At 43.2% G+C, this 21205-nt stretch overlaps 1 protein-coding gene across 1 annotated transcript; it reads right to left on the reverse strand.

Annotated features, from left to right (window-relative positions):
- Positions 1 to 815: 815 nt before the first annotated feature.
- LOC122487011 (olfactory receptor-like protein OLF4) lies at positions 816 to 1811 on the reverse strand. The gene has a single exon (XM_043586859.1). The coding sequence runs from the start codon at positions 1809 to 1811 to the stop codon at positions 816 to 818; it is 996 nt and encodes a 331-aa protein (XP_043442794.1).
- Positions 1812 to 21205: the final 19394 nt, after the last annotated feature.

Below are 21205 nucleotides of genomic sequence, written 5' to 3' on the forward strand. Positions count from 1 at the left end.
CTGAAGGTCAAAAGATAACAGCCTTGCTTTTACTCTTGTAAATTAGGCTTTACCAATGAAGGAAACAAAAGTTCAAAGAAAAGAGCATCATCAAAGGCAAGGTCAAGGAGATCCACTGGTTGAGACTTCGAGGCAGAAAGTCTAAAATAAACACCTCATTAGGCAACTGTTTCTAACTCATCTGGAACCTGTTTCTTTGTTCTGTTCCCAGGTAATGATAAAACGATGTGACCGGCTTTAAAAACTCTGTACCCAGGCTGTTCGAGGTCGCACTCTTATCAAGAGTGTTGGTCCCGATCAGTCGGCCTTGCCTCTCATTGTAATAAACTTTGTTGTGACTGTCACTGGTGCCTGTAGCATTCTGTTTCAGGAGTTGTGTGGATGCAACAGGCTTAGGGGCCAAGGGTAGCTTTTTTCCATATGAAGACTATAACTCATGATTACGTTCTTGGAAAATCTAGGGGAGATTTACTTCTCGTGGGATAAGTCATTTGAAAAAAAAATTATTTTTAAGATGTCCAACTTTTCCCATTAGATACAGAAATTTCCAGGCATTTGTGTTCTAAGGCTGGGGAAAACACTGGGGATGTATGAAAATGGACAAAGGGGAAACTGTATGTCAGACAGAGAAGAAGCTTGATAAAGTGAGTTCCTTAAATGTATAGAGAAGTTGAAAGCAAACAAGTGGAAATTCCAGGAGAAAAACAGAAGGAGCAGATTCTCCTGCCAAAGTCTATTCAAGGAAGAGCAGTTCTTCGTTCTGAGGCTCTGCCCTGCAATCATGCACACGTCTCCAACCCCAAGACAGTTGGCCATTACATCACTTGAACGCAAAAAATTCTTTTCAGAGCACTCTTTATGTCTTTGTTCCTCAGGCTGTAGATGAAGGGGTTCAGCATGGGCGTGACCACCGTGTACATCACCGAGGCTGTGGCACTTGACTGTGAGCTCTGGGTAGCAGCAGAGCTCAGGTACACGCCAAGCATCGTACAGTAAAATAAACACACGACCGACAGGTGAGACGCACAGGTGGAAAACGTTTTATACTTGCCCTTAGCTGATGCAATCCCACGTATAGAGGACACTATCTTGGAATAAGAGTAAAGGATCCCAGCAAAAGGACCACCACCCAGCAGGACAGCTGCAAGATACATCACCACGTTATTAAGAAAGGTGTCAGAACAGGCAAGCTGGAGCATCTCATTGAGTTCACAAAAAAAGTGGGGGATTTGCAAGTGTGTACAGAAGGACAGCCGCAACATCATTAAACTTTGTAACAGGGAATTCAGGACACACATGATCCAGGACACCAGAACCAGCAGCCCACAGAGCCGGGGGTTCATGATGACCCTGTAGTGCAGGGGGTGACAGATGGCCACAAACCGGTCATAGGCCATCACACTCAGGAGGAAGACGTCCAGTACAGCAAAGAGAATGAGAAAATAAATCTGTGTGATGCAGTCCTCATAAGTTATGACTTTGCTCTGAGTCTGGATGTTCACCAGCATCTTTGGAATTGTGGTGGAGGTGAAGCAAATATCTACGAAGGACAGGTTGGCGAGGAAGAAGTACATGGGAGTGTGGAGGTTGGGGTCTGTGCTGATGGCCAAAATTATGAGCAGGTTGCCAAACACAGTGATCAGGTACATGGAGAGGAAAAGCCCAAATATGAGGGGCTGCAGTTCTGGTCTCTCTGAAAATCCCAGAAGAAGAAATTCTGAAATTCGTGTTTTGTTGCTCAGTTCCATGTGGTGGAGGTGGCTTCTTGGAAAGAAGGAAATAACGTGAGTACATTTCACACAAACTTTCATTACTCACAGAATTGAAATACTACTTTTATAGTTTGGAGTGCAGAAATTCATTTTAATATGTTGTATGTGGATATGGTCCCCTTCAGGAATGCACTCAGACATATCTGATACGTTCTGTGTGTTTTTTTCAATCAGCTTCTTTCCTAAGGGATCATATACTTTACAGTTTTACTAAGAAGTTCTTCAAGAATTTCAGGAATATACATTGAGTGCTGACCATGTGTCAGGCACTATCTGAGGAATGAGCATAATGTGTTAAAGAAAAAATGTCCTACAATGATAGAGAAAAAATATAAGCATATAAAAGAATTGTATAACTTTTTAGATGGTGAGGGGTGCATGTGTGCATAGCACATGAAGAAAAGAAAAACAGGCATAAAACAGAGCAAATAGGGCACTCTATTTTTGTGGGTATTTGGCCATATTCTGCAACAAGGTGATATTGGAACACAGACCCTGATAGAAAAGAGAGGTAGATGTGGGATTATGGGGGAAATGCGTGCCCAGCAGACAGAATGCAGGTCGGTGCAGAGGCCCTGAAGAAGGTACTTGTTTCAAATGTTCAAGTCAAAAAGCAAAGCCAGTGCTGCAAGGGGAATGAGCCTGGGGGACACTGAGGACAGATGCTGTCACACATGTGATGACGGAAGTAGTCTCTCTGCTACAACTGTGACCTCAGGGCACAGGGCCGTTCTTGTCCACACTACCTCTCCCTCTGTATTCATCATGCTGCAAAGGCATCCCATGAACTGACACAGATCTCCATCTTGGTGCCTGCTCTTGACTGAGTTCTGGCCCTTGTATTGTGTCACCTTGAGATTAGGAGTCCTGGCCCCTGTTGTGAGGACTGCTCACCCTCTACGAGTCACACAAACACACAGGACACCGTGGTCTTCTGGGTTGTGTAATCCCCGTCTTTACCGCCCATGCCATCCAGGTTATGCTGGGAATGGATACAACCCAAATAGACCAGATCAGCGAAATTTCCCCTGAAAAATGTAGAAATGGCTCCTGGAAATTTTAATTCCTAAGCCTCCCATAAACAAATGAAGTTGAAGCTCCATGCTGGGATGGCCATCTCCTGTTGTGTATTTCACAAAGTTAAATATATACATATGCTATGTCTGGGATACAGCAAAGGCTGTCATAAGAGGAAAATATATAGCAATCCAGGCCTTCCTAAAGAAGGAAGAAAGATCTCAGATACACAAACTATCCTTATGCTTTAAGGAGCTGGAAAAAGAACAGCAAATAAAACTCAAAACCAGCAGAAGACAGGAAATAATAAAGATTACAACAGAAATTAATGCTATCGAAACCAAAAAAAACAGTAGAACAGATCAATGAAATCAGAAGCTGGTTCTGTGAAATAATTAACAAAACTGATAAACCTCTAGCCAGTTTGATCAAGAAAAAGGAAAGGACCCAAATAAATAAAATCAAGAATGAAAGAGGAGACATCACAACCAACACAACAGAAATAAAAACAATAATAAGAGAATATTATGAGCAATTATATGCCAATAAAATAGGTAATGTGGAAGAAATGGACAAATTCCTAGAAACATATACACTACCAAAACTGAAACAGGAAGAAATAGAAAATCTGAACAGAACCATAACCAGTAAGGAAATTGAATTAGTAATAAAAAATCTGCCAAAAAACAAGAGTCCAGGGTCAGATGGCTTTCCAGGAAAATTCTACCAAATATTTAAGGAAGAGTTAACACCTATTCTCTTGAAACTGTTCCAAAAAAAAAAAAAAATAGAAATGGAAGGAAAACTTCCAAACTCTTTCTATGAAGCCAACATTACCTTGATTCCAAAACCTGACAGAGACCCCACTGAAAAGGAGAACTAGAGACCAATTTTCCTGATGAACATGGATGCAAAAATCCTCAACAAGATATTAGCCAACCAGATCCAACAATACATTAAAAAAATTATTCACCACGACCAAGCGGGATTTATACCTGGGGTGCAGGGCTGGTTCAGTATCTACAAAACAATTAACGTGATTCATCACATCAAAAAAGAAAGGACAAGAACCATATGATTCTCTCAATAGATGCAGGGAAAGCATTTGACAAAATACAGCATCCTTTCTTGATAAAAACCCTCAAGAAAGTAGGGATAGAAGGAGCATACCTCAAGATCATAAAAGCCATATATGAACCACCCAACGCTAATGTCATCCTCAATGGGGAAAAACTGAGAGCTTTCCCCCTAAGGTCAGGAACAACACAGGGATGCCCACTCTCGCCACTGTTATTCAACATAGTATTGGAAGTCTTAGCCTCTGCGACCAGACAACACAAAGAAATAAAAGGCATCCAAATCGGCCAGGAGGAGATCAAACTTTCACTCTTCGCAGATGACATGATACTCTATGTGGAAAACCCGAAAGATTCCACCAAAAACTGCTAGAACTGATTCATGAATTTGGCAAAGCTGCAGGATATAAAATCAATGCGCAGAAATCGATTGTATTCCTATACACCAACAATGAAGCAACAGAAAGAGAAATCAAGGAATTGATCCCATTTACAGTTGCACAAAAAACCATAAACTACCTAGGAATAAAACTAAACAAAGAGGTGAAAAATCTATACTCTGAAAACTATAGAAAGCTTATGAAAGAAATTGAAGAAGGCACAAAAAAAATGGACAAAGATTCCATGCTCCTGGATAGGAAGAACAAATATTGTTAAAATGTCAATACTACCCAAAGCACTCTACATATTCAATGCAATCCCTATCAAAGTAACACCAGCATTCTTCACAGAGCTAGGACAAATAATCCTAAAATTTATATGGAACCAGAAAAGACCCTGAATTACCAAGGCTATCTTGAAAAAGAAAACCAAAGCAGGAGGCATCACAATCCCAGACTTCAAGCTATACTACAAAGCTGTAATCATCAAGACAGTATGGTACTGGCACAAGAACAGACACTCAGATCAATGGAACAGAATAAAGAACCCAGAAATGGACCCACAAACCTATGGCCAACTAATCTTTGACAAAGCAGGAAAGAATATCCAATGGAATAAAGACAGTGTCTTCAGCAAGTGGTGCTGGGAAAACTGGACAGCAACTTGCAGAAGAATGAACCTGGACCACTTTCTTACAACAGACACAAAAATAAACTTAACATGGATGAAAGACCTAAATAGAAGACGGGAAGCCTTCAAAATCCTTGAGGAGAAAGCAGGCAAAAACCTCTTTGATCTTGGCCACAGCAACTTCTTACTGAACATGACTCTGGAGGCAAGGGAAACAAAAGCAAAAATGAACTGGGACCTCATCAAAACAAAAAGCTTCTGCACAGTGAAGGAAACGATCAGCAAAACTAAAAGGCAACCGACAGAATGGGAGAAGATATTTGCAAATGACATATCAGAGAAAGGGTTAGTATCCAAATTCTATAAAGAACTTATCAAACTCAACACCCAAGAAACAAATAATCCATTGAAGAAATGGGCAAAAGACACGAATAGACACTTCTCCAAGGAAGACATCCAGATGGCCAACCGACACATGAAAAAATGCTCCACATCACTCATCATCAGGGAAATACAAATCAAAGCCACAATGAGATACCACCTTACACCTGTCAGAATGGCTAACATTAACAACTCAGGCAACAACAGATGTTGGCAAGGATGCAGAGAGAGAGGATCTCTTTTGCTTTGTTGGTGGCAATGCAAGCTGGTGCAGCCACTCTGGAAAACAGTATGGAGGTTACTCAAAAAACTAAAATTAGAACTACCCTACAACCCAGCAATTGCACTACTAGGCATTTATCTACTAGGGATACAGGTGTGCTGTTTCGAAGGGACACATGCACCCCCCATGTTTATGGCAGCACTATCAACAATAGCCAAAGTATGGAAAGAGCCCAAATGGCCATCGATGGATGAATGGATAAAGAAGATGCGGTATGTAGATATACAATGGAGTATTACTCGGCAATCAAAAAGAATGAAATCTTGCCATTTGCAACTACGTGGATGGAACTGGAGGGTATTATGCTAAATGAAATTAGTCAGTCAGACAAAGACAAAAATCATATGACTTCACTCATATGAGGACTTTAAGAGACAAAACAGATGAATATAGGGAATAGAAACAAAAATAATATAAAAACAGGGAGGGGGCAAAACAGAAGGGACTCATAAATATGGAGAACAAACTGAGGGTTATTGCAGGGGTTGTGGGAGGGGGGATGGGCTAAATGGGTAAGGGGCATTAAGGAATCTACTCCTGAAATCATTGTTGCACTATATGCTAACTAATTTGGATGTAAATTTAAAAAAATAAAAAATTAAATTGAAAAAAATTTAAAAAAATAAACTAGATTGAAGATAAATATATATATACATATTAAACATATGTATTAAACATATTAAACAAATGTATGTATGTATATTTACACATATATATATATATACACATATATGCATACATACATTTGTTTAATAAGTGGAAAGACATAGGGATGGTGAATGAAATGGATGAGGCAGAGTGTGGAGAATAAGCTTAGGAATTCCCTGAGCTTGCACCGATGAGTTAACAAGGCATAAAGAAAGAGAAGCCACAGGATGAAGGCATCCAACATTAGGTAAACAGGGCAAAGGTCCCCAGTATAGGACAAAAGTATAGGAATAGGAAATCTCAGCATGGAAGCATCCAAAATGAGGGGAAAAGATTAGATATTCAGGGCGGTAATGCTCCCCCATTTAGTACAATAGCAGAAATCTGCTTTCCCAGGAAGGAAGGACCCAAATAGGTCAACAGGTAAGCAGGGCTATGGACCTCAGCAAGGGGAAGTTGCCCCAAGGGAAGCTAATTAGCAAAAGAAAGGTGCCTTATTGACCCCAAGGTAGCATGCTCTGTCTTGTGCCCTAGGCAAGTTTAGGTAAACAGAGGTGGTGCCTCATGTCTGCTGTAAACAACCACTTGCCCAGTGCCAGGATATCTTCAAAGCCCCCTTTCCCTGACACACCTGAGTTAATGTTGATGGTTTATTGCACATCTGTCATGCTTGTAAACCTTCTGATCCTAATAAAAATGGAGCAAGGACCTTTACTCGGGGCTCTTGTCTCCTCCCAGACATTAGCCTCTCTTAGATTTTAACCCTGCATCCACTCTCTTGCTGGACAAGAGAGAACTCCAGACCCAGAGTCTCTGACAGATGGTGACCCCGACATGATCAGAGTCAAGAGGACTATAGGCTGATGTGGCTAGAACCCAGGGTGGCCAGGAGGCGGTGCAACTCAAGGACTGCAGGACCCGCGGAACGACTGAAGAGCACGGGGTTACAGTCTCTTCCTGACAAGATTTGCTGCTGCGGAACTTTTGGGAGATCTATTATAGGAAACTCCCTCTCCCCAAAACAGGAACAATACATTCGTATTTTATAATCATTTGGAAAGGTGGCCGACACTATCCTCAATCAGAAAGCACTCCTTAAATAACTAATGATTACCCAGCAACACTGCCCTTGGTTCCCAAAACAAGGTACTTGTTAAGTCCCAAGGACTTGATATTTGGGAACAAGTAGGGAAAACATTTAAAGCTGGGCATTCTGAGGGGGTTAATGTCCCCCAAAGGTAATCCTCATTTAGCCCATTGTCCATACTGCCCTTGAGTTCAGAGGATGTAGATAAAGATGTAAACTTACCCAGGGGCTCCTGGGTGGCTCAGTCAGTGAAGGGTCTGACTTCAGTTCAGTTCATGATCTCACGGCTCATGAGTTCAAGCCCCATGTCAGACTCTGTGCTGACAGCTCAGACCCTGGGGCCTGCTTTGGATTCTGTGTCTCCCTCTCTCTCTGTCCCTCCCCTGCTCATGCTCTGTCTCTCTCTCTCTCCTTCAAAACAAATAAACATTAAAAAAATAATTTAAAAGAAAGATTAAAGATGTAAAATTACCCCAAATAGAGGAAAAACCTGAACTTTTCATAGTCAACCTGTGCCTTCGGTGCCTTTGCAGCCAAAAGATACTCCTCCTCTCCCAAAAGGGTGGGAAGATATGGAGCCTCTAAAAACCTCACCGACCGGTTCTGATAAAGTCCTCACCCCAATGTGAAAGTACTTTAAGGAAGCCCGTAAGGCGGGTAAGTTCCAGCGGTTTCCCGCTGTCAGGCAAAGTGGGCAATAGGTCCATGGAGGCCTGCTCTTTCCAGTAGCAAAAGAATTGCAAAAATCAGTTCAGCTGTATGTCCATCACAGCCCTATTACAATCGACATTTTGGAAAATACTTGGGGTACTTATTCCATGGGTGCCTGGGACTGGGGCTGTCTTATGAGCATCATTTTGACCCCAGCCCAGTATGCTGTCTGTGCCCAAGAGTTTCATGCTGCTTGCGTGGCCGCTATGCAGAACTTTGACACTGCTATTCCGGTGTCCTGGGGCGGGGGGGGGGGGGGGGGGGGAGGACTGGGGGGACACACAGATAAAATGTAATTAAGATAGACATGTCTTTTAAATTATTAAAATTAAATATTAAAACTTTATTCTACTGAGGCTTACTGAAGGCCAAATAAGCTCCTGTGATCTCTGTTCCAATTTGTTAGCAAAAGGACGACTTACAGTAATAGTTAACTTTGTCTCACAGTTTTCATGGGTAATTGTTAAAATAGCTTTCAGGGTCTTTGGCAACCTAAAACTTTAGCGTTTTGCTCAAAGGATAAATTAAATTAAGTTCATCGGACATTTAGGCCTCTTCCACATCAAACAGAACGCTGAAACATTGCTTACTAAACACGGTTTATGCTTCCGACTTCTTATGGCAAAGAAAAAAAAAACGAAGAACAGGTAAATCCATTAAAAAACATGCATTATGCTTAATGGATTCATAAGTCGGCCACCTAAAAACTTTCTGATGTAACAGACAATTCACAGTTGGTTACTATTTAATTTTCAATGGAGACGAAAGCTTTCTAAGAGTTAAAATTCTGCTAAATGTTATTAAGGCTGATGGAAATAAGTAACTTCGTATATAAAAAAGTAAGAGATATGTAAGAAAGATTAAAAAATGAAAATACGTGTTTCTTAAAGGTAATAAACAAATACATAAACATGTTTATTTATAAATAAATATATATTTATATTTTATAAATAAATAAATAATTTTTATTAAATATAACTTATTGTCTTATAAATTAAAGAAATAATTTGCATATTTATTGCAGATTAAATAAACAAGTTTATTTTATTATGATTATAATTGGTTTCCATACAACACCCAGTGCTCATCCCAAAAGGTACCCTCCTCAATGCCCGTCACCCACTTTCCCCTCTCCCGCACCCCCCATCAACCCTCAGTTTGTTCTCAGTATTTAAGAGTCTCTTATGGTTTGCCTCCCTCCCTCTCTGTAAGGTTTTTTCCCCCCTTCCCCTCCCCCATGGTCTTCTGTGAAGTTTCTCAGGATCCAAATAAATAAATAAATAAATAAATAAAATTTTAACTAAAAGGGGGGAAAAAAGGACAACGTGCCCTTTTAAGTTGTTTTACCGAAGCCTTGGTTGGAATTAGCCATTCCTTATACTCCACAAGGCCAAGCAATTGTAAAATGGGCACATCATACACCCGAAAAGCATGTTGCACAAACCAAAAAAGGGGGGGAGGCCCCTGGCTGTCTGTGATGAGGGAGCCTAAGGCAAGCTGACCGGCCGCAAACATCCCCTCCCAACCAGGTGGGATGTGTGTGATATTCCTTGGGCACTCCCGCTGCCCAAGAACAAAGGAAAGGGGCAAACAGAGGGGGTTAACTGATGGAGATCACAGTCCAGCAGGACCTGAGTCTCCATCACCTCTCCACAGTGATGGGGGAAACAGAGGCAGAAGGAAATGGCTAACGGAACTCCATTTCCTTACACCCTGCAGCCCACTGACAAATACGTGAGGCTGGCAGAGTAAAACGTTTCTCCAGGAACTCCTTGCTGTCTTACTGCTTTGCTAGAGGGAGGAACTACCCTCACTTGACACTAGCTAGGCCCCCAGTAACCTGGGAGTTGTCTTTAGCATATGAAAATCTCACTGGAAACTTCCCCTGGACCTTACCTCCCCCAGCTCCATAGTGCAAAACCAGTCTCTCCTCAGGGTCCCTGGGCAGCTCTTCCTGCCCGCAGGTCCCGTCCCCATGCCTCAATAAATCACCTCTTGGCACAAAAGACGTCTTCGAGAATTCCTTCTTGGTCGTCGGCTCCAGACCCCATGAACCCCACTAGCACCCCAAAAAACCTCATCAGTCTGCATGACAACCTCAGCTCCTTCTTGATCATGCTATGATTACTCTTCACTTTTTAAATCTTGATCCTCAAGGACTAACTACAGCTGAGTGACATTCTTCAAACCAGATAAACCCTCTCACCCTATGGTGCTAGCAAACCCCCCAAACGGGGGCCCACACGGACTGGGCCCCCTCGACTTCTCACCTGCGGTCAAGGATATGTTTGCGTACTTTCAGATTCTGGACTTCTGTGGATTCCCTCTCGGTTGGTGAAGGCTTACCATGGCATGATGGAGACACCCGGGATATCTTCCCATGAGCCAGGGCATCCGGAGAATGATTCTGAATGAGCAGCCCCTGCCCCCCTTCTTCAAGATGGAAGAAGCCTCTTGGTGGACTCCCCATCCTGAAGCCACTCCACAAACACAAATCCCTGCCCCTGATAGAACATGGGGAAGCCTTAAACGTCTGTCTACCGGCATCCTCTTACAAGAAAATTACATTGCATATACCCTGATTCACATCTGATGGCCATGATTTCCATCACTAACAGGAATTTGATATGTGTAACCCTGATTCCCCTCCTTGCTCTCATTTGTCCAAGCCAACCTCAGTATTCCTATTGGGCTCATCTCCTTAACCCACCTATATTTCACAGCCTAACACTCCTGGACTGGGATATTCCTATTGGCCATTATGACACTGAGTTCCTGGGAGGAGCCAATCTTAACCCGCCCTTCCAAACGGAACAAGACCACTGGCTTTCTATGCCAAGACCTCAATGGTGGCTTCCTCCAGCACCTCCTGTGTGTGTTACTAAACTTAGCAATTTATCTGCTTGTCTCCAACTAAAAATCAGCTGGCTTTTATATGTACAGCCCAAAACGTCTACAAGGCCAGACAATTTTACCTCCTTCTCAGCCACAAGCTTCATATACCTCAAAAAAACAAACAAACAAACAAATCTCACACTCTTAATGTTCTAGCGTGCTCTACTCTCAAATATCCCTGGAACATTCTCCCTGGACAACCTGTTATGGAGAAACAGCATAATCTTCGCTGGGGCAATTGAACTATTATTGACAGCGGTCCTAGAAGACATCGTGAAACAAAATACTGTAATAAGACCGTACCTTTTGGCCAGCCTAGTAGGGAGAATATTGTTTTGAAAGACAGAGGTTTGTCTGGCCCTATAATTTCTGCACATAAAAGGAAGTTAAGAGGACCTGGGCTTGTTAATCTTTGGAAGCTAGGCCTTCCCTTCTTTATTCGTACTGTTAGCCAAGGTGAAATTTATGTAAATTGACATATTAATATAACTTGGGCCTCCCCGCACAACCATCAATTTTCAGGGACCACTATTTGTATCCCTTCTTCCTACCTTCTCTTTGCTACCTCCACTTTACAGATCAAACAACTAGAAAATAATTATAATATCTCTACCTCCCAGGGCTGGCTTGTGTCCTGCGTAAATAATGATAATATCACCCAATTAAACATCTCCTCTTTATTAGCACTTAAGCGCATCTTGGCCTGGCTTCCTGTTAATAGCTCTGAGCCCTATACGCATCCATCGGGGGGTACTAGGAGCTCTTTCCAAGCCTGTTCAACACTGGCACTCAGCTGCAAGGCAGAAATGATTTGTGGCCTGTTAATCACGGGCATCCTAGCAGCAGCAGACATTATCGCTTCTGCCACTGTAGCTGGACTCAGCCTGCATCATACTATCCAGACAGCCCTTGTCCTTAATAAATTTATGGTCAACACTACGAAAGAATTTATAAGCCAGACTTCCATTGATAAGCAAGTTCTGGCCCGCCTCGAAGCTCTTCAGGCGTCAGTGGAATTTATTGGAAAAAGACAGGAGGCCTTGCCCCTCCACTCTAAACTGTCCTGCGACCCTAACTACCAGCATATTTGCATGGCTGACATTCCTTATAATCACTCCCAAGCTTGGGATGCTGTCCAGACATACTTTTGCAGTGTCTTCTCTCCCTACAACTCTAACAATACAGAAAATCTAGATGTGACAGTGTGCCCACAGCTACAATATGCAGAAGATCAGCTTAAAAACGAACGGGCTGATTCCTGGGCAATGTGGCGCGACCTAAATCCTTTCTCACTTACAGCCAACACTCATCTCAAATTCTGGATAACTCTGGGAAGCGGATGCTTCCACTGTGTCTCTTTTTGTGTCTTTGCGGAATCACCCTCCAAGCCTTCCGACAGCAAACGAAGGACCAGGAGCTCATCATGACGGTCCTGGAACACGAAACTAGAAGAACCAAGAAAAACAAAAGGGGGGAACTGTGGGGAATAAGCTTAGGAATTCCCTCAGCTTGCACAGATGCGTTAACAAGGCATAAAGAGACACAGGATGAAGGCATCCAAGATTAGGTAAAGAGGGCAAAGGCCCCCACCATAAGACAAATATATAGGAATGGGAAATCTCTGCATACAAGCATCCAAAATGAGGGGAAAAGATTAGGTATTCAGGACTGAAATGCCCCCCAACTGAATACAATAGCAGAAAGCTGCTTTCCCAGGAAGGAAGGACTAAAATTAGGTAAATGGGTAAACAGGGCTGTAGACCTCAGCAAGGGGAAGTTGCCCCGAGGGGAGCTAATTAGCAAAAGAAAGGTGTCTTGATGACCCCTAGGTAGCCTGCTTTGTCTGGCTTGCCCCTAGGCCAGTTTAGGTAAACAGAAGTGGCACCTCTTGTCTGCTGTAAACAACCTTCTGCCCAGCCCCAGGATTTGTTTTGCATTGACCCAAACCCCTAACACCACAAGTCTTCAAAGCCCCACTTCCCCCACGCCCATGAGTTAATATGGACGGTTCCATTGTCCCTGTGCACACCCATCAAGCCTGTGAGCCTCCTGATCCTAATTAAAGCAGAACAAGGACCCTTACTTGGGGCTCTGGTCTCCTCCCTGACATTAGCCTCACTCGCGTTATAATCGTCCCTTGCTAGACAAGACCCAGAGTCTGGACAGCAGAGCAAGGATCCAGTAAGCTCAAGGGGTCCCCGAGGGACTGTGACGAACAGTAACCTCCTCGCTTCTGGAAGCTTTGCACCCGACCACCTCCCCCGATGCCCAGCAAAAACCATGTGAGAACACATTTAGCTCCCCCCAAAGACGAAAGTGCCGATATCTTCCTAACGTCAAACACCTTACATATGGCGGGCCCTAGGGAAAAAATGAGCGAAGGGATAAGCCAACACTTCACAAAAGGAAGCACACACGATTGGCTGCAAGGTGCGCAGTTACAAGGTCAACCACGGAAGACTTCGCTTTCACGTGCCTCTCGCATCATTACTTGGGCAATTCGTCTTCATGGGGGCTGACAGCAGGTGAGGGCAGCCCTGTTATCCCTTTCTCTTTTTAATGTTTATTTCTTTGACAGAGAGAGAGCACAAGCAGGGGAGGGAAGGTGAGAGAGAAAGAGCACAAAGCAGGGGAGGGACAGAGAGAGTCCCAAGCAGGCTCCATGCTGTCAGCACAGAGCCCAACAAGGGGCTGGATCTCACGAACGGTGAGATCTGAGCTGAGCCGAAACCAAGAAGAGGTCTCTTAACCCACTGAGCCACCCAGGCGCTCATCTCCCATCCCTATGTGATGTCCTCTCGTTGATACTCTTGGACTCTGGGTATTGGTCTCTTTTTCACAAACCCAAGGGGCACCTCAAATCCTCATTCTGTATGTCAGCCAGTGGACAGAGGCTTCCCCAGACCATGCTCTGTAAATGCTCCCGACATCACGACAGTCCAGTTTTATACCAAAAAACTTGTTTCATATGATTATGCTTGACCGCATGATGCCATCTGTATATTTATATTATTGTTCTCTGTCCTTGGTGCTACACAGGAACATACGCTAGTGAAGGGATTTCACCTTCTTTGTTCACAAGGTTTAATTTCCGTTTAGTTGGAAAAGGTTGAATTGCTATATAACAGCTAGAATAAATGAATATCTAAACCAGTGCTGGCAGCAATGGATCTCTATCTGGAAGAATATGCAACTGGTCCCCTCCTCAGACACTTCACAAAAATTCAGAGGGATTATGACCCCAGTGTAAGTGTAACCATACAATATAGCAGAACATCAAGGAAACTACATACAACATTCACAGGTGAGCCAACCCACTAAATAAAGCCATAATCTCAGAAGTAAGAAGATAGATTTATTTAAATAAAATTTAAAATTTTTATGATCAAAATATGTTGCAAAAACCAATTGAGAAACAATGATCTCAGGAAATCATTTCAAATGCTGATAGTGTTTTAAAAATAAAAGAGAGAGAGAGAGAGAGAAACCTATGGGCATATAATAATAATAAAAGCAATCAGAATGGTCATCAAACATACGACCTCGGCTGAAACTGAGGGATAGTTTAGGAAAATAACAAGATTTAGGAAAATAACAAGAACTGTCTCCTTCACCCAGCAGCCTGGAAAAAAACTTACAGGGCTGTTACATTGTTTGTGGTTGAAACTTTCAAATAGGAGCCAAAGGGTTATTCTGAATTTGTTGGCGTAAGAGTGTTACAAGGTTGAAGGCAGAACCTGAAAGCAGCTGTATTACAGATACTGACATTCTTTCACCAGGAGTTTCCCAGTCTCTGCACCCATCCTGCCCAGAGCCTGCCCTGTGGTGGGGAGCGTCCTGTGCCCTGTTAAGATGTTCAGAGCAACCCTGACCTCTGTGCACCCCTCTCCAGCGTGACAGACAAAGTGTCTCCAGACATTGATCAATGTCTCCCGGGGGACAAAATTACACCTGATTAGAACCACACATTGAATTTAACAATCTCAACATAGTTTTTCTAGCATGGCCATAATAGCAATTGAATGAAAAAGAATAAGAAAGCTCTTCAAGAGTGTGAATGGCACTCTGAAACTGACACAGCCACTGAATAAATACATGAATTACTTAATTAAGCAAACAAACACAGTGACCATTTGCTCTGGGCTAAGTTGGATTGGCTCTCAAGTGGTGACAGTTAATGATCTTGGCTTCCATTCTCTCTGACCCTCTCACCCACGGTCCACTGCGCTGTTGGACTCACCTGGCTGGGGTGTCTGACGGGAAGGTCTCCTTGTGGAAGCCTGAATTCTTCCCTGGATAGCAGATGATAGGGACTAAAGCTCTGCCCTCACCCGAGACAGCAGGAGGCAGTGAAGCATCAGTCCTCAGCCAGAACTAGGATTCAGAACAAACAGAAAAGCATGCCCCTTCCTGTGCAAGGTTGCACAGGCTGACAGACAGGAGACCAGGAGGTATTTAAAGGTCCGTGTGTGTGCTCATTAGGTATATTCCTTCTTCTTACTCCAGCACAGTTCCCAAGAGGAACACTTTTGCACACAAAGGAAATTTCTCTAATGAATCATGTTCCCAAGAGACCAGTTTAGAAGTAGTGAATCCAGTTGGGTTTTCTTTACTCTTTTCCTTGAACTTGCCTCCCTCCTGGTGAGTAAATCTCCCAGCACTTTATCTCAGCTCCCAGTTACAGTTTGCTCCAGGTCTGAGACTGAGGGATCCTGCCTGGACTAGGTCTCTTTATCTTCAAAGCATTGACTTGTGGTGGGGACCCAGCTATCTCCAGACATGTTTACTCTTCTCTTAAATGAGGTGGAGAACTCAGTTCTTCTGAAAATAAACCTTGGGCACTACTCACATTGGTTTCAAGATACATTTGCCATTACTATTAGGACTTTCTTACTTTATCTCAAGCTAAAAGCTGTCACTTAGTCCCACTTATAAAGGCCTTGTTAATTATAAGAGGTATACTTAGGTCTTTGCACATGCTATCACCTGTATCGAGCATTTACAGGGAATGTTTAATTCAATGTTCTGTGAACGTGTCGTCCCTGAGAAACTCCATTTCTAAACTCCATTCTCCAGACGGGAATGTGCTTGGCGGCATCTAGTGATCTGCCCGAAGTCAATGCTCGAGGATGTGGGCCTTGAGTGGGATTCTGTCGGGATGCTTCTGGTTCTCAAGCTTGAGGGCAGTGGTTCTCGACCAGAAATGAATTTTCCCCTGGGGATGTCTGGTGACGTCTGAAGGGATGCTGCTAAACACCTCGTCCACAAGAAAGCAGCCTCCAAAAATAGACTTAAGCTGTCCCAAAGGTCTGGTGTAACAAGTGAGAAAACCTATTCTAGACCAGCCCTTCTCCAACCTCACACGGTCTACAAATGTTTATGAATCCACACGGATCCTGCTGCAAATGCAGCATCTGAGTGATAGTTCCCGGGTGGCCCAGAGCTTCTGCATTTTTGACAAGCTCTCACTTGTTATTTATGTGCAAGTTCCAGTCCGTGTTTGGTTAGCAAGGGTGTGATCCTGTGTTAGAGACAGATGTAGGTAGTTTTAGAGATCTCCTATACAAAAATCATCATTGCATGTAATTTGGAGGGAATAGTGTATCCCTCCTTCTGGAGGCTGTGTCAATTCTGTGTTTGTTTCTTTTATAGGCAGGCACTAGTGTGGCACAAAATAATACACCCAGGTTTTGTTTTTTTCATGTATCTATTACTTTGTAATAGTTTTAGTACAGTTGACACACAAGGTTACAACAGTGGGAGGTGCGGGCTTCCAGTTATGGGACGAATAAGCCATGGGAATAAAAGGCCCAGCATAAGGAATGCAGTCAATTTATTGTCATGGTGCAGCCCGGGGACAGACAGTAGCTGCTCTTATGGTGAGCAGAGCATAATGTATAAACTAGTCAAATCACCTGAAAACAATACACTTTTGAAAAAGACCTTTTTTTTCAACGTTTTTTATTTATTTTTGGGACAGAGAGAGACAGAGTATGAACGGGAGAGGGGCAGAGAGAGAGGGAGACACAGAATCGGAAGCAGGCTCCAGGCTCTGAGCCATCAGCCCAGAGCCCGACGCAGGGCTAGAACTCACGGACCGCAAGATCGTGACCTGGCTGAAGTCGGACGCTTAACCGACTGCGCCACCCAGGCGCCCCGAAAAAGACTTTTTAGAAGACAGAGGAGGAGCCTCCCAAGCAGGTCCACATCCTAATCAGTGCTTACGAACATGGTATTTTCTAGAGCTCAGGGAATCAAGGTAGGAGATTGAACAGAGCTGCCAATCAGCTGCCATTCAGATACAACGATTAGCTGTGATTGTCCAGGTGGCACTAAGGTAGTCACAACAGTCCTCCAAATGTTGACGAGGGAGTCAAAAGAGTTGGTGTCAGAGAGACTTTGAAACTGCTACCCTGTTGGCTCTGAAGGTGGAGGGAGAGCCATGACCAAAGAATGCAGGTGACCGGCGACAGAGACTGGAAATGGAAAGGAAACAGATTCTCCCCTGAGCCTCCAGAAGGATCTCAACTCTGCAGACTTCTTGCTATTAGCCCGATGAGACTCCTTCTGAGCTCTGACTCCAGAACTGTAAGTGTGTGTATGTTTTAAGCAGCTAGTGTGGAGATATTTTACAGCAGTGGTAGAACTCTCATACTGACATAGTCAATACAATTATTTGAGGAAACTGAGTTTAAGACTCTGAATTCACTCATCATCTTCCCCGGGAAAAGATTATTTGACATGTGAGGAACCCACAGTAAGTAGGAAAAAAATGAAATTGATTTGGATATATTCTACCCCATCAGCTGGTACAGTGATTTCCTTGGGGTAGAAATGTGAGTGTCGTCTGACTACAAGGCCTTTGAGGCTGCAAGTCCGGAAAAGGAACCCATGATCAAAATTAAGGTCACCCTGTGTAATTTAAGATTTTGTGTCTGTATTTCTGCATCCTTTTATTTCATGTTAATTCAACCATTCATCTGTTCAGTGCTATCCTCTCCAAGGGTGTCTCACATCTCCTTTCAACATAAAAGATGAAATCACAAGTCATCTGTGTGTGTACATGTGTGGTGAGTGTGCTTATTTGAAAGAAAATTGGATATAAACACACACACACACACAACACACACACACACACACACACACACACACACACACACACGACAAACCTTTCACCCTCAAATGATTTCTCTCAGTTACAAAGGAAGTTCCACACATGTTATTCATCCTCACGACCTCCACACGGTTCAGTATGCCATTCTGCCTTCAGAAATAAGGAGACTGAGGCTCAGGATGCTTCAGTTTTAGAAAGTACCTAACATCTTGGGATCAAGTCCCACGTCAGGGCTGACAGCATGGAACCTGCTTGAGATTCTCTGTCTCTCCTCTCTGTCCCTCCCCTGCACTTTCTCTCTCCCTCTCCTTCTCTCTTTCTCTCTCTCTCAAAATAAATAAATTTTAAAACAAGAAATTACCCAGTAAAGCACTTCAAGGTTATGTGACAGTCTTAAATTATACACAACAAGAAACTTGAAATATCTACTGTTCATTTGCATGTGGCTCCTTTAATTCACCAAAGTATACACTTTACATATGCAGGTTATAGTGTGTAATTACACTCCGATGATTTAATTCGGTGGAAAAAAAATCTGATGGTGCATGGGTAAGGGTAGGATCCAGAGCACAGGTAGCAGATACTCACTTAAGAGGATTAGGAGATACCACTTCTAACGGGGAGGAAATCATTAGTATGGATGTACAAACAATGGAATTAAATTTAAGTAAACCACATGAGAAAGAAACTTGTTTCTGTAATAGAAGAAGATTAACCTCCATATGGGAACCGTATCTGACCATAAATTGGTTGAAGACAGAAGAGCACTACAGCCAAGCCCAACACCACGCATGAGCCTGACAAACACAATGTAGAGATTCACACCTGACCCCAGACCCACGAGGAGCCCAGCAGAGACCAGAAACGCTCCCCCGCATATGATTCCATTTGATTGTAAAAGTATTATGATATGTTATTTGACAAGGACCGCCTGTTATGCAGCAGCTGCTGACTGAAACAATAAACCAAGTGAACGGACCTTAGACAATTAGAAGATGTGCTGATTTTTATTTGTGGCAAATGATCTGCCGTTGAGGAGAGCACTCATGATCGTTCTGTGATTCAAGTTTATTTCCCACGACGTTACGAACAAGTGGGTTCCCTTTTGGGTAACTGGGAGAGTTTGAAGGACATGCACGTTTGTGCAGAACAACTGGGGACCCTGAGCCACATGCCAGCAGGACATCCAGCTCTCGTGTGAAGCATCCTCTGGTAGTGCAGGTGGGAGAGATTTCAGAGGGGGACGGAGGCACGAAATGGATGGGGCTGATACTGTTCATTTGCCATCATTTGTGACAAATACTGGGAAAAGGAACCTATTTCATGCGACGGTAGGAAGACTCATGATAGGAGGTAGCGTTGCAAAGCTTTCAGAAGAAACGGGAAGCGAATTCGGAGATAAAACAGAAGACACTAAGCAACGCCTTACCTCAGTGAACAAACCACCTCAGCTGTGGACAAAAGCCTCCATGCTTCAATAAATAGAGGCAGCGCATGAAAAAGAAATATTTTGCATAGGAACACAATGGGTGTTTTGCTTCCTCGGGTTTATGGTCTCCTCTGACACCAAGAACATATTAGATCAATCTGTTTATTCCAATTTGTCTTTCCATGTTGACTCCACGGGGAGGTACATATTTGCTCATCAGTTTTTGCCAGTGGCTATGATAGGCCTCTGGATGCCGGGCTGAATAACAGAAAAAACAACAACAACAACAACAGAGTCCAGTTATGAGACACAGAAGCCTGTTTGTACGGTAATTGCCTGACATTAGGCTTTTGATTTCTGAGGCATCCATTTCAAAGACCACCATTCATATTAACACATTGCCAGGCATATGATTCAGTTACTATACAAACATGCAGGCCCCCCCTCCCACAAATCGCCCCATTAGAAAGCCCTGGTAATCTACGTAACAACTGTGAGTGACCCGCTTTTCCCGTTCGGTGCCCACATTCCATTACTGGGCTTTTTGTCTGGTTTTTGCTGTTGTTATTTTTGAGTACTGGGGGATAATATTTTATTATTCTTTTTCTTTAACTGTTTACATGAGCGTAGTTGACACACGATGTTACCTTAGTTTCAGGTCTGCAATACAGTGATTCAACTTCTCTGTACATTATGTGGGGCTCACACAGGTGTACTGACACCTGTCCCATTACCGCTAGTACATCATCGATGACTATATTCCATACACTGTGTCTTCCATTCTCATTACTGATCATTCCATAACTCTGTTCCTCCTCTCTTTCCCCCATGTGCCCCATCCTCAAACTCCACTCATGTTTTAAATTAACCATAAAAACTAAGCCCAGAAACCCATAGCCACTGCACCCATGGACCCCCCCATAAAAGTCAGATCCTTCAACAGTGTTCTCTCTCCCTCCCTGTCAAAGTCCCTCTCCCTCTCTGAAACCTCCCCAAATGGCCTCTGGGCATCCCGTGTGCCCTCCAACACACATGAGAAATAAACCTTGTGTTTTTAGAGTCCTCCGGTGGGTGTTGCTGAGGTGTGTCTTGTGACCAAAATAAGAACCCAAAGGCCAGGGCAGTCACAGCATAGGCTCTGGTCAGGGAAACACTTGTGGGAATGTCCACAAGCACAAGGGCATAAGCAAATGCCTGGGGTTTCCTACCTAAGCATTGGTGTCAATAGCCTGAGGCTTAAATGGACCCCTGCTAGAGTCCACATCATCAAAGAGTTCTTAAGGAAGGGACTTAAAAGAGATTGACAGATTCCAGGTGAAAGCAGTGATTTTGTATTTCCATCTACAATAAAATTATGTCGAGGGCCTAGGGGTCAAGTGTAGTGTTTTTCCACATGAATAACCCACCTTGTGATTATTCTTTGGGGAAAATTAGGGAAAATTTATATGGCATGGTATAAATCATTTGAAATGAAATTATTTTCAAGGAGACCAACTTGCCCATCGTAAGATACAGAAATTTCCAGGCATTCGTGATCTAAGGTTGGGGAAAACATTGGGAACACATGAAAATGAACAAAAGTGAAATAGTGTATCAGACAGAGCAGAAGCTTGATAAAGGGAGTTTCTTAAATATATGGAGAAGTTGGATTCAAACAAATGGAAATTCCAGGAAATAAATAGAAGGAACAGATTCTACTTCCACAGTCTGATCAAGGAATAGCTCTGAGGCTCTGAGCCTTGCAATCATGGGTATGTCTCCAGCCCCAGGACTATTGGCCC

This window comes from Prionailurus bengalensis, chromosome A2, assembly GCF_016509475.1.
Source record: "Prionailurus bengalensis isolate Pbe53 chromosome A2, Fcat_Pben_1.1_paternal_pri, whole genome shotgun sequence".
Classification (NCBI taxonomy): domain Eukaryota; kingdom Metazoa; phylum Chordata; class Mammalia; order Carnivora; family Felidae; genus Prionailurus; species Prionailurus bengalensis.